The sequence below is a fragment of the Melospiza melodia genome, chromosome 1 (genome assembly GCF_035770615.1).
Source record: "Melospiza melodia melodia isolate bMelMel2 chromosome 1, bMelMel2.pri, whole genome shotgun sequence".
Taxonomy (NCBI): domain Eukaryota; kingdom Metazoa; phylum Chordata; class Aves; order Passeriformes; family Passerellidae; genus Melospiza; species Melospiza melodia.
The window spans coordinates 50,047,370-50,061,367 of record NC_086194.1 but is presented as its reverse complement, the minus strand read 5'-3'; the positions used below and the strand labels follow the sequence as shown (position 1 = coordinate 50,061,367).

The window sequence follows — 13,998 nt, the reverse complement described above, 5'->3', positions numbered from 1 at the left end:
TTCATTTTTTCTTTTATTTGCTACTAAACCTCTCTTTGGAATCTCATATTTAGTGGTGACTTAATTCAGTGTAGGGCTTTATTTAACTTGAAACTGGAGCTTATTTAAACTCAGTCTCTTAATTTGTTCATTATCAGAAGTAAATGTTCAGAGGTATTAGTGATATAATGAAGTCTGCTTTTTAGATGGGGGCAGAGGGGGAAATGTTCTTCCTCATTTCCATGTGAAAAGTGCCATCAAAGAACAAAAAGGCAGTCAAAAGATACTCTGCTTTCTAAAAAGAAAAAAAAAATATTCTTAGATATTGATAAGAGACAGTTTAAATAGAAAACCATACATAAAAATACCTGAGACTTTTTTGTCTGTAATTCATGAAGTACTTATGGAAGAGGTGAACATTATTTTCTGTGTTTTCATGATGCAAACACAGACATCAGGAAGAGAAGTCTTTTGTTAAAGGTCATCCTCCAGGCCAGTATCAGAGCTACAGTTTGGATCAGATCTACTGAATCCTACTCCAGCAACTAACCAAAGCACATGACACCTGTGGTTTATGGAGTGTCCCTAAGCTGCATGTTGCCAGTGCATCATGTTAGTTATCCACTTCTCTAGCTTGGCACTAATGTGCAGGGTGGGTATGGTGGATTTTTGGCTGTTTGGTGCCCAGACTATAATCCCTTCACTCCTGAGAAAAAAGAGACTGTAGGATAGTTGGAATGGCCAGTGGGTTGTATTAGGACTGTGGGCTGCAATTTAAACCACTATGAACTAATCATTAGGCTGACTGCTTTTATTTAGTAAGATGTGTTCTAGTTGCCAAATTTGTACTTCATAAAATCACTTCATAAAAATAAAATCTATATTAAAAAATTATAGACTAGCAGAGGCTGGAAAATTAAACAGAACTGGCCCTTTTTGAATTTATCATTGGGCATTTTCTTTCAGATACTGAGTGTATCTGAAAAGGTTGCTGTTGTGTTGTTATATTTGATCATACTTTACAAATAAATGAAACTCATTTTCAAGGAATGAATAATAGGATCCACTTGTCTTGCAAGTAACATGTAGACCATAAAAGGTTAGATGCTGTCCTTTCTAAAATGAATCCAGCAAAGCTGATTTCTGTTGCAATGGAAAATAGATGTCAGACATCCTTTAGTTAGCCTAGTATTTTGCAATTGCCAATACTTATGTCAATGTTCTGTAGTAATAAGTACTTTGGTGAAAGAAAAGGAGGTTTGGCTTGTAAAGAAGTGGTTTTTCCATTTTTACTGAAAGACTTTCTATGGAGATCATCTGAGGAAGATCTGAGTTGCTTACAAGTGGAAGCAGCAGAGTTAAATTACTGGAGAGTTTTGGAGCATGTAACAGAGTTCTTAGTTGAAGTGCTTTACTTTACAAAATAGCTCATCCACAGTGAAAATGGGTTTGTTTTAATAATTGACCTGCGTTAGAGGTGTCAATGCATGTGAGCTTTGTGTAGCAATTGGTGTTCCTCAGCCTTTTGCTATTGAAACAGTCCTGGCAGATAAGATACTTGTTTTTTTATAGAGAATAGTCAAATTTCTTAAGATCTAAATGTGCCTCACTGTTTATCTTTCCAGGACAAGCATTATTTCATAGTTTTATTGAATGAGGTATTACAGGATTTAGCTGCAAAGTTGGTGAAGTTCAGAAGTACACTAGCATTAACTTTGCTAATTTTATCATATAAATAGAAGTTTATTTGTTGAACTTAATATTCATTAAAGATTCTGCTTTTCTGAATTAAGACTGTGAGTTATTTCTTTTACCTGTATGTTTTCTAGCTTATTTTTATTCTAGTGTTTGTACACACTGTTGGACTACACTTAACCATGAAATGCCTCATACCTCAGTAGGATGTTTAGAAAAATGGAGGACAGAAGGCAAAGAGAAACCTTCCATGTATAAAGACTTGTAAATATGGTTTCTGTCTGCTAAGTATGACATTTTGGAAGAAATAAAAGACAGTTTCTGTGATGGTTATCAGACTTTGCCACTATGTGTGTTCAGACTCAATTAGTGTTCACAAATAGTGAACTAAGAGTGTCTGATGCCCATTTCCACTGTTGCTTGGGCATGCATGGAGAAAATGCTGAGAAAAACTACTAAAAAAAGAAAATCAAACTGTGGAAGCTGTACTTTTTCTCCCTGATACTTTTTCCATGCACATAGGTTTTACTCTTCCGTATTGCATGTGAAGCCCTTTAGTGTGAACAGATTTGCTATGCAAGGAATTGTACAAGTCAGTAGGAAATCCATAGTCTAAAGTGGGAAAGACATAACAGATTTGTTGTGTGCATGTTTTGTAATGACTGGACAGTGTGGCAAAGTTGAAAGGATCTTCTAAGCAAGTTATCTTGATGTGCTGTCTTAAGTGAGACATTTCTCATCCTTATTACTTTGGTTTTCATTTTGATAAAGTTTGTTATTGTCCTTGTGTGCAAAGCCAGTATAAATTTAAACAGTATGAAAATCAAAAGTTCTGGTTGTGGAATTCCATTCACAAGTCAGTTGTAAACAAACCCATATCTTAGGTTTTTAGTGAAACTTTTTAGAAATTACCTGGTGTTTCTGTCATACCAAATTCTGGGTCTAAGGCCAGAATTTCTAGGAAGTAAAGTGTCTATGTATGATACTGCATGCATCTCATTATCCATTTTTTATCAATCCTTATAACATTGTATCAAAATATCTACAATGAGTAATTGCTGGAGTATTACTTCAAAAGCTTATTCTTCATGTGATCAAATGTGGAAGGGCCTTACAAAAGCAAGACAGAAGCAGTTTGACTCTTGCACAAATTGATTTCTTCCTCTGTAGGAGGTAGACTGTACAGTGTTGGGGTTTTGAGAAATAGCTTGTTTCTTTCTGTTGCCCCTTAGGGAAGGAAGCAATGTTAGGAGTCAGCTGTCTCTGTGTTTGCAAAGATGGTGGGCAGCCTATTTATAGCGCAAGAGAATAAAAAAGCACATGTGGAAATACATGGGAAGATGCTGGAGACTGTAGATAACCACTTCCTGTCAGCAGAACCATATAAATTGAAGTGAAAGTGGCTCAAAAAGATCTGTGGCCCTCTTATGCTGAGTTTTGGTGAGTCTTGATTATCAAGCAGAATCCAGAGTAGAATCATTTGAATCCTAACTGCAGCACTTTTAAGCAGGCAAGAAATGGGTGAGATTCTGTATGATTCTTGTCTGATGCTGTGTCAAAAAGGCTGTTACAATGGCCTGAAATGGCTTTGAAAATGGGGGTAATGAAATCATACTTCATGTCTGTGTACAGCCTTGTTGATACTAATTAATGCTGCACATGCTTCTGATGTCTACATTTGAAGAAACATACTGAAAAAGTAATGGGCTGAGAAAAGGAGATTTAAAGAACTGAAGTAAAACAACTGTTAAAATAGGAATTGAAGATGACATGATAAGTGGCTTTTAAACTTGGTGAGGATAAAGTATGAACTGCTAAAGCACTCTTTAATTTAGTGAAGAAAAGTAGAAAACAGCATAGAGCTGGAAGTCAGACATTCACCTTGGAAATAAGGGAAACATTTTGACAGAGTGATTAACCAGTGGAACAAACTACCAGAGAAGGTGATGATTTTCCGTGTCTTGAAGGCTTTCAAATAAAGAATAGATCCTTTTCTCTAAGTTAGGCTTTAGCCAAATGCTCATTTGCCGTGAGGGAGTTGAGGAACTCTGAGCTTGTACAACTCTTTGTGCCTTTGGCATGAAGCTGATGTGTGCTGCAGGGACTGTTAGCATTGAAAGGTCTCCAAGGCCAAACTCATGAGGCACGTGTCCAGAGTGGTGTGTGCCTGGGGATGAAAAGGCTTGAAGGGCTCCAAGTGTTGGTTAGTGTATTTTCCTCCTTGAGCTCAATACAGGCGAACTATGGAGAATTGAATAGCCTGGGACACTAGAGCTCAGACCGCATGATCCTAAACATTACTGTGAATTTATTAACTTCATTTCCATTTCCTTGTGTTAATACATGCCAAAGACTGAAGTGGAAATGAATCCTGCTGCTGGCTGCTTCCACCTACGTAGCTGTGGTCATAGAGGACAGAAGTGCTATACAACCAGCAGCTGCCCTGCTTGGTAGTTTTTTCCACTTTTTAAAATTGCGAGTGTCTGCTGATGGCCCTTCACCCAAATGCCAGACAATGTCACTGTCTGTTCCCATCTCTTTTTGTTGGTTGCATTTAAAGTCTTTAAAGACTCTGAAGTCTTTTAAAGACTTGAAATTACTTTAGACCTCAGAGTCTTGTGCCTTCTTGACCAGTTTTCCTGACTGGCAAGGATTTGCTGGTAATTCTGTGGGGTTGCCAGGAGACAAGCGAGTGTGTGTTAGTGGTACACATGAAAGACTGTATTGTAGAGGGTAAATAAATAGAAAAGCATGGAAAAGAGTGTTTTCAAGCACATGTGCAAGATGCCTCTTTGGGATTATAAAGGTACTTACTGGCATCTCTTGCCTATTGTACTGTATAAGTGAAGGGTAATAAGTGTGCTTCGGATTGCTGGTAATGCATCTTAATGTTGTTACCTGTTTTGATGGGGACAGCTTGGGCTGCCTTGCAGGAAAGGTTCTTCTCTAGAACAAAACCAAAAAAAACCCTAAAAGCATCACAAATATTTACACTTGCTAAAATATTTCTTCTCTTAATATAGGATAACCACTTCCAATTTTTAACTTTTTGAAAAGTCACTTCATACAGAATGAAGCAAAAATAAATACATCTGTTCTCCATTTGGTTTTAGTTTAACTTCTTTTTTTTAGCAAAAATCCTGCATCAGCGTTAATCTCTTAACAGCAATAAACAATGAAACATGAAGATAGACTGCCAGACAACTCAAGAGTGGAGGGGGTATATAAAAAACCTTTCCCTTAACATTTTACAGTTTCCTCTGTTGTTTGTTATTTTGGTAGAACTGGATGCCTCACTTCTAAAGCATGTCACATTCTTATTTAAACAAGAGTATTGTGTCACAAGTTCTTTCATTTTACAAATAGCATGGAAATCTGTCTTTTGTGCTTCTGTAAATCTGAGATAACCCTCAGGTCCCACTCTCACAGTGGTTCTGTGAGGAAGCTTCTTCAAGCCTGGAAGCTTTTGCAGCTCTCTCTTGTGTAATTTTGACAATCTCATCTGCTGACATTTCCCTCATGGTAGGGAGAAGGGTGATGTCAGAAGAGCATTCCTGGTAGGGTGCTGATATTTATGCTGCTCTTAAAAGAGAGAGAACACTTTTCAGTATTTACCTGAACAGTCCAACAATTTTCTGAGCACATTATGTACTGTGTGCATTCAATGCTGCTAAGTTTCCTGAAGTGGACAGGCCTCAGAAAGGATGTTCAAATGTCAAAATAGATGCTATCAAAATAAATCTTATTGACAGGATTTTATAAACTGTTTCATGGCTTCTGAAAACAACTTTTCTTCTGTTTGCTTGACTGTTAGATTTTTGAGAAAGTATATTGCTCTAATGTAAAGAAGAGAAGAAAAACTTTCCAGGTGTCGAATGAAATATTGGAAGACTACTATCTGAAGTGATCATAATAAATGTCCAGAAAGTTGTTATGTTTAACAAGTACTTTCATTACATTTTTTTGATCTTACTGCAGCTAAAACAGTGCTTAAGGTGTAGGCATCCATTTTGAGCTCTAGCTTCAGATTTGCATTTGAAAAACATTAAACAGAATGTTACATAATTAAATTCCACATCTCTTACCAATTGTTTGCTCCTCAATGTTAACCTCTAACTATAATATGAAATTGTTCTTATTAGTGTTCATTAGTGTGATCACTGAAAAAGTTCCTTGGCAATCAGGTAGCATTTTATCAGTGAATTACAGGAACATCTTTCATGTATTTCATAGCTTTCATTCTCAGTAATAGGAAATTATTTTTAATAGGATCTGTATTTTATGCTTAAGCTAATTATTTCTTTTTCACTGAGAACATTCTCTGAACCAATTTCGTTGGTGCTTGGAAACGGTATTAGCAAAATTCATTTTCACAGAGAAAAATTTCTTTCTGTAAACTATTAAGAGTTGACAAACCTGAGAAATTGGTTCCATGATCAGAATAGTAAATCTGAATTTTCCGCTGTAGTTGTCTCTTGTAGAGTAAATTTTTAAAAAAAGATACTGTGTTAGACTTGGTAGTCCCTGTGAATCCTTTCACAAATTTGGGTCATTGTCCCTTGTATTAATACTTAGATTCTTGAACTTGGATTTATTGATGTGTTATCTGTTTCTTACTCTTCACCAACCTCTGAAATTTTCATCAGTATTTGTGTAAGTTATTTCTTTAATTGTAACACAATTAAAGGAATATAAGCTAGTTTCTCCGAATTAAGAAGAAAAAATTATCTGTTATAGTAGGGAGAAGGAACAGAAAATAGATTTTCAGAAGCAGCACCTGCTGGGTTCTCATATGGTGGTGTTGACTGCCTTTAGATGATAGCTATGATATTATTCTGTAAGTCTCAATAACCAAAAATAATTTGGTAAAACACTCATATAGCAGTTAACCTGTTTCTTGTGTAACTGGTGTCTTTCCATAGAACCAAAGAAACATGAATACATACAGTAGTTGGAATTTATAATTAAACATTTTAATTGTAGTTGTTTCCCTTTCTTTCTAGAATATTTTCTTTCTTGGACATAGTTACTTTATGTCGCTGTGCACAAGTTTCCAAGGTATGTATTTCTCTTCGTTTTTTTTGTTGTTCCCTATGCCATTCTCTTAATTACATCCAAATGATGGGATTCATTGCAATCTGCTTCCTGTTAAAAAAAAAAAATTCTCAATCTCTTAGCTTATTAAAGCAAATAAGCAGCAGTCCCAGTTTTGTATGTAGATGTGGGCTTGAATGCTGTGTCCAGGAGTTTTGACTAAAGGCTGTGGAAAAGATATCCAGTCCTGTTTGCTCTGTATCTGGAGAAGGGATTAAGCCCCGTTTGGCATAATGGCATTTGCTTTTTATAAAGCATGTGGCTGTATAACACTATTTTTCAGGTGTAATTGCTGCTTAAAATTCCATGTAGTTTGCTTAATGTGCACCATGTGTCTAAGAAGTAGATCCATCATTTTCTTGCCAAGTACAAAAGTAGATGGATGTTAAGTAGATGGGCTACTAGTGGAGGAAAAAAGGTGCACGCAAGATATTAGTGAAGGCATGCTAAGTTTTTATGTTTAGCTTGTCTTCATTTTTTCTTCTTGAAATAAAATGAATACTATTCCATTTCTACATTAACTGCATACAATGAACAATATTGTTATACAACATAAATGAACTTAATTTCATATTTTTCTTCTTCCTCTTACAGTTGGGTTTGGTTTGGGATTTAATTGGTTGGTTGATTTAATGTGTAATTGTGTAATTGTTTCATTCTTTACACATATCACCCTGTCCTGCAACTTCAGTAAGCCCTGTGAGTCAGGTAACATCAGGTTTCATCTAAAACCTACAAAACTGCATAAGAAAACCAAAGCGTTTGCATAAATTCTATCTTTCTCTGAAAACTTGTCAGTTGGATGTGGTATTCTTTTTTCTCTCATTTTCTGCACATATCTGTGTTTCTCTGGCTTCTTAATTTTGCTTTACTTTGAACTACTATTGCTTTGACACTGAAGGACAAGCTCTCAAACATGTACATGTAACTTAGCAGATGGAAAGGAAAGGCCTGGTCCTAATAGTGGAAAGTCAGCAGTTTTCTGAAAGGTTTCTGTTTTCTCAGAATAGTAACTAGTGAGGTTGAGGAACTGTGGTTTTATTGAAAGGAATCTCATCTGCAGCTACTTTTTTTCCATTTAGATGTAGCAAAAGTAACTAATTAGAAAACTTTACAAAAGATTTTTAAGAGTGGAGGGTTAAATCTTTCTGTGTATGTGCTTTGCATTTAATATCTTGCTTTGCCATATATGTTTTGTAGCCACAAGTTAACCTTTGAAGTATAATCCATTTAGGAGATTTGAGATTAATTTCTTCAAATTCTATGTTTTTAACTATGTATGAGTGCTAATATCTACAACTTTTTAAAAATGCTACCTGAAATTGTCAAGTTTATCATTGCATTATTGAGAGGAAAATGAAGGGAGCAGGCAGTGGCAGTAATAAATAAACTATATTTGTTTTCTGTAGGCATGGAATGTTTTAGCTCTGGATGGAAGCAATTGGCAAAGAATAGACCTCTTTAACTTCCAAACGGATATAGAGGTTAGTGTCTTTTTTCATTTTTAGGGTATTTTTTATTCCTATTGAGATGTTGAAGAGCATAGCCCATTTTGAGTGCCCTGCATACTGTGCTTGTTTTCACACATTTTAAAGACTAAGATCACGAAAATAACACTGTGAAGGAGCAAATGGAAAAGAACTCTGTATTTGCCTTTTTTTTTTTCCCCTGGATGTGTGTTTCAGTTTTGGTTGCCAGCTGTGTATCAGATGATTTTCATATATCATATACATATAAGGCTCTAGAAATTCAAGCCTGCTCATTTCCAGAAAGGAAAGGTGTAAACGGTGCCTCTGGATGGAGTGAGATTCTTGGAATTGCTTTTACAATCTAGAGGATAGTTTTGCTAGTCCTAAATCCTTCTATGAGGGGGCCATCTAGTGCTGGAAGCTCACTGGGCACTTGACTACAGCATTTGGAGATTGAAGCATTAAAATGCTGGACAACTTTTCTTACTGCAGGCTTGCCTAGATTTGATTTGTTACTATCTGATGACCATTTTATGACCATTTGTTTCATAAGGTTTAAACCTTGTGTGAATGCAGGAACATGTGAAGTAAAGTTCTTTCCAGTGTGTAATGAAAGGTTTAAGGGCAGGCTTGTCTTCTGTAAGAAAAACATGTCTGCATTAATGCTATCATAGATGTGCATAACAAAATAAATTATGACATCTGAAAATGAAGAAAAAAATTAGTGGGGAACAAAAATTCCTTGATTCAGTCTGAACTGCTTTATTATTTGTTGATACAAATTAAATGTAGACTACAATAATAGATTTGCTTCTGTATTTTATGTTTTAACTTCTTAGTTGCATGAATAAAATCCAGATGTGTTTCATTTGCTGTATTTTGCTAACCATGGTACAAACTGTTCCTGAAGTTTTACAGTAACATAGAAAATAAATTTTTTTCACCACTCTTCTAAAACTTTATTGCCAACTCCTGTGCTCTACTTACCTTAAACAAGAGGATCTTGCAGAGGTAGGAGAAAGATTTTTGGCATCTGCCTTAATCTAAATGTGTCAAAGAAGACTTGGAGCTTTAATGCCATGTTTTCAGTTGCCCTTAATCTTGTGTTCCTCATTTGCTAAGAAGTAAAGTAAAACCCCATAGGTCTGCAGTCCTTCCTGTTGATAGACCTTTTCTGTGTTTGCAGTCATTTTGGCATTTAGAAACACAGAATTGTATTTTCAAGTTTTCAAGATTTTTGTCCTATATTTTACCTAGTGGTGTTGCCCTCTGAGATGCTGAGATATTTGTAACATGGGATTCAGGAGAAGGAATGAAACTAAGTTATGACGTCCTATTGCTATAAAATGCTGTTGTGGTTTGGAGCAATTCAGTCACTTCAGTATATTGTAATTAAGTACATTTGTAATACATAACTCTTAAATTTACTCATAAAAGTGTGTTCAGCAAGAAATTATTCACAAATCAGTTCTTCAACAAAAGAGTTTCACATTTGGTGTCTAAGAACTCTTTTTAGCTGTTTTAGTATCATATTTTTTTGTCTGTGAATTTAGGACAGGTAAAAGCTCCCAACTATAATTGGCAACTTTGTGCTCAGTTGGACGTTGTACTGATTGGTGATTTTTTAGTCAGTACTTGATCTGAGAATATCAAATTATGAAAAATTAGGTTTTGTGAAACTTTTCTTTATTTAAGACTTCACATGGTAGAGAATAAAGTGGGGGGGGACCCTATGAAACGGTGTTTGTTTTATATCAAAAATGTGTGATCTTGAATTTAAATATACCTTATGATTTCTTGGTATGTGGAACTAATTATAAGCTGGGGTAGGTTGAAAAACTAGTTTTTTTGAGTGACAAATTATTCAAACAGCTAAATGCATTTGAATGCACAAAAGTTGTCCTCTTTAGCATGCTGGATTTTGGGAGGTTTTACGTGATTAAAGAAATAAATGAGTTTGGGAAAACTTGGGAAAACTTTCTTTGAATAATTCTTTAGGATTTGGCTTTTTTTCTGCAATGTAAATTGAACTTGCATCATATATTATTCATTGAAGAATTTATTCTTACAGTAAAGGTATTTGGCCTTTGCTGAGAAATCATACTGATTAATTGAAAAGCTTAAAAAAATTAAACCAGATTTTCAGTTTCTTTGTTTTGGTGTAAATTCTTTGGAGTGATAAGATAAGCAATGTTGCTTATGGACCAAGGAACAAACTCTGATAAGAAAATATTTTCCCATAGTGATGGCCAGGACGTTAGTATTAGAGAAGGGCAATAAAATGTAACAACATGACAACAAAAAAAATCCACTGGCCTGTAATTCTACACATATTTCTTCTTTCAAAAAATAAAGGGAGAGTCAAAAATGCACAGTGCTGTTAGGGATTAGTCCTGTTGTTGCTGCTCCCACCAAGGAGTTTGGCACCTTTCAGTTGCAAGCATCCCTAGGCAGGAGCTGTAAAACAGGGACTTGCTGGAGGCTGTTGTGATGTACTGGCCTAAGCAACATCTCTGTGGGCAGCTTCAACTTAGGTGCTGTAAGAGTGGCTGGGGCACTTGAGGAGTGGCCAAGCCTCCCATTCCACCTCTGGGGCAGTTCCCTACCCATCTGACAAAACTTGAAGATCATTTTAGTAGTCTTAATGGGTAGGGTCTGCTGTGACAAAAAGTTGAGCTGTGTATGATCAAATGAAAAAAAGGAAGAAAAATTAAAGATTGAATTGAATAGTACCTGAGTGTGAGTGGAGATTCCCAACAGGTAACTGTCCTTTCTTAAAGCAGAAAAAGAAATTCAAAGAGTTACAGTTATAGTAATAGTATAGTATAGTTACAGTATAGTGGGGTGTAGCTGGTCTAGGTCTTAACTCCTGGGATTTTTAACTTGGTTAGAAATATTGTGTCAGAATAAAACTCAGCTAAATCTTCCTTTTATTTGGTTTAAGGGTCGTGTTGTGGAAAATATATCAAAAAGGTGTGGTGGGTTCCTGAGACAGCTTAGTCTGAGAGGATGTCTTGGTGTTGGAGACTCCTCTTTAAAGTAAGTAAAATCCTTGATGGAGACATCACTTGTTTCCTAATGTGTGCACCAACTGCAATTGGATTACTGTTATGTCTGTTTGTATTTCTGAGTCCTGACTGATGAGCAAAGTGGGATACTTAGGTAAGTACTAAATACCTTAGTATTGACTAAATGAGACATCAGTTTGAGATCAAAATATAGCTTCTGTTATTTTCTAGCAATGAACTAAGAAATGAAAGCTTGTGCTTTTCAGAAGCGTGGCTTTTTCTTTCATGAGGATTATGTTGATATTGCTCCATTTCCAAGTGGTTAAAATGTTTTCAGACTGTACTCTGGCTTCCTTCAATAGTCAGAGTATCAAGATTAGTGCTCATTTTATTGTTTATCCTCTAGTCTGGACAAGAGGTGACCCTAGAAATAGGAGGAAGGATAAAGACTGGTACCTACATTGAGTGCCTTCAAAATCAGGAAAGATCTGGAATTCTTTTCTGGGTCAAAATAAGAACAGGCAGGTGACAAGAACATCGTGGGAGGCTCTAGAGAGGACAATGACCCTTCTTTCACACAGGGTATGAACTGAACTGTGCAGTTTGTTCCCAGAAGAATGTTTGAATCCATATGAGCTTTTTCCAATGCAAACTGTTTAGCCAGGTTCCTGTGGATATTTCTGTGAGTATTTAAACCCTAAGATCCTACCTCCAGCTGAAGGTGGAGCGCCACAAGCACTTTAGGGCTCAAATAACATTCTGAGGAAGTCTTGGGGTCTGGCTTTTTGCAGTTATGCTTTCCTCCTCTCTCCCTGGAGCCTGGGCTGGATGGTGTTCAGTCTCAAGTACTGTGGCCATTCTCAGGTGGAAAATATAAGCACAAAGATTTTGTTATCAGTGGACATTAAGCTACTGTCCTGTGACCTTTAGCTATTTCTAAAATTTATGAGTCAATTCTTTAACTTTTGCCTCTAGAGGAAATTCATGCAGCATTAATTTTCAGATACTTGTTCTGAAAGTGATTTTTCCTGTAAGCTTTTTGCATTGAGTTGTTTCCAAATCTGTTCGTTTTGTGGGCAATACTAATTTCTCTATTTATCTTTCTTCTACATCAACTTTTGAGTAAAATAGCCAATTACTGATGTAGGTATTGGCCATGTAAGCACTGAATGCTTGTGGCAGGTCTGTCAGGACATGCCCCATGCTTGAATCTCAGAGGCAGTTTGCTGTTCCTCCAAAGTGTAACATCTTTCCAAGTGATTTGAAGAGTGTCTTGATTGTAAATCTCCCTACAGTATATGAATTTTGGAATAGCTGTTTTGAGTATTCAAGTGGAAACTCTCACCAGTATAACTGCTTGCTGGGGTTTTTTTCCATTGTTTGCAACCCATGCTGTAGAGCCAGAAGTTGTTACCAGCTGACTGTGTAGTCAGATCTGTTAACCAGGGCAAGCCTCCAGACAAAACTGTTTTTGTGTGTTTCGTTCCCTCCCGCCAATAAAATCCATGCAGCTGAAGGAAACATGGGCATAAAAACAGTGTTCTGAAATGCAATGTAGCTGTAAATATTACTTTTCACAGATGAAAAGAAAATGTATGTATTTCTTCAGACTAATTAGTATAATGATATATACAAGCAGTATAATAGCTCCAATCATCCTTAAAGTTCATACCCAGTAGTGCACACTGATGCTTTTTAATTTTTAAAATAATAAAGAAGCAATTTGCAGCCTACAGGGCATTCCACTGGTAGTTCAATAGACTTAGGTCACCCTTGCTATTGTACCAGGTGTGTCCCTTTCCATTTGCTGTGGGAGCAAGCTCCTTATTAAGACTTGCAAAGGCTTCAGTAATGAGATGTGCAAAAACTCTTCCCAGAAGCCTAATGTTTAACTGATGTAACGCTTGAAGCTTTCTGTTTGTGCCCTTTGAGTTTTTGTTACGGTATTTGCAGCACGTTCTGGCTGATACATGACAGAAATAAGCACCTTGCCCAAGTGGGAGAAATGGCACTTTCCTAAGGCCAGGAACTTGCAGTAGGAAAAGGAAGAAGCAAGCACTGAGATAAATGTGTTTGAAGCTCGCTTTGCAGTTACTCTGTGCCTTGAAGATCAGGCTTTTTGGCCAAGGTGGGAGGAGGTGCAGGTGGGACAGAGCGCGCTCTAGTGACTGCCTTGCCTCGGGACATTTTATTGATTCAGCTCTCTGTTGTGTCTTAGGACCTTTGCACAGAACTGCAGGAACATCGAACACTTAAATCTGAATGGGTGCACCAAAATCACTGACAGGTAAGTCAAAGAGGTTTTTTGATTGATGGGAAAATTTGGAAAAAGAAGTAGCTGAAGGTATTTTTAGTGTGTCTGCTGTTTTGCAGCACGTGTTACAGTCTTAGCAGATTCTGTTCCAAGCTGAAACATCTGGATCTGACGTCCTGCGTAGCCATCACAAACAGCTCTTTAAAAGGCTTAAGGTAAGAAGATTCAGTGTTCTGTGTTAAAGAAAAGTGTTTAAAGAGCTGTTCAGCATTTAATGAAGTTAAAAAATTGGTGCTGAACCTTTATACTGTGAATCAGCACGGGCTGTATTCTATATCTAAGGCTTCTGGGGTGTAGACTGTGGTGCTTGTGTGTGGTCTTTTCTCATAACTCTTTTGTGGAGGCCTGGCACAGTCCACTGGCTATCATTAATTTCTAACAGTGTGTTTAATTTGGGTTTCCCACTGTTATGACTATTTGAAGGCTGGATTTAACTTTA

At 36.6% G+C, this 13,998-nt stretch overlaps 1 protein-coding gene across 2 annotated transcripts in view; it reads left to right on the top strand.

The window, feature by feature from the left end:
- The window catches only part of FBXL2 (F-box and leucine rich repeat protein 2), a 51,382-nt gene that overhangs the window by 20,963 nt on the left and 16,421 nt on the right, over positions 1-13,998 (top strand). The window contains exons 3-7 of one of the 2 annotated variants that reach the window (XM_063157909.1): positions 6,678-6,732; positions 8,178-8,252; positions 11,182-11,276; positions 13,464-13,532; positions 13,619-13,714. In XM_063157909.1, coding sequence (XP_063013979.1) covers positions 6,678-6,732; positions 8,178-8,252; positions 11,182-11,276; positions 13,464-13,532; positions 13,619-13,714 — 390 coding nt within the window. Of the gene's footprint in view, positions 1-6,677; positions 6,733-8,177; positions 8,253-11,181; positions 11,277-13,463; positions 13,533-13,599; positions 13,715-13,998 lie in introns of those variants that run through there. The other variant, XM_063157919.1, reaches the window with a different exon arrangement.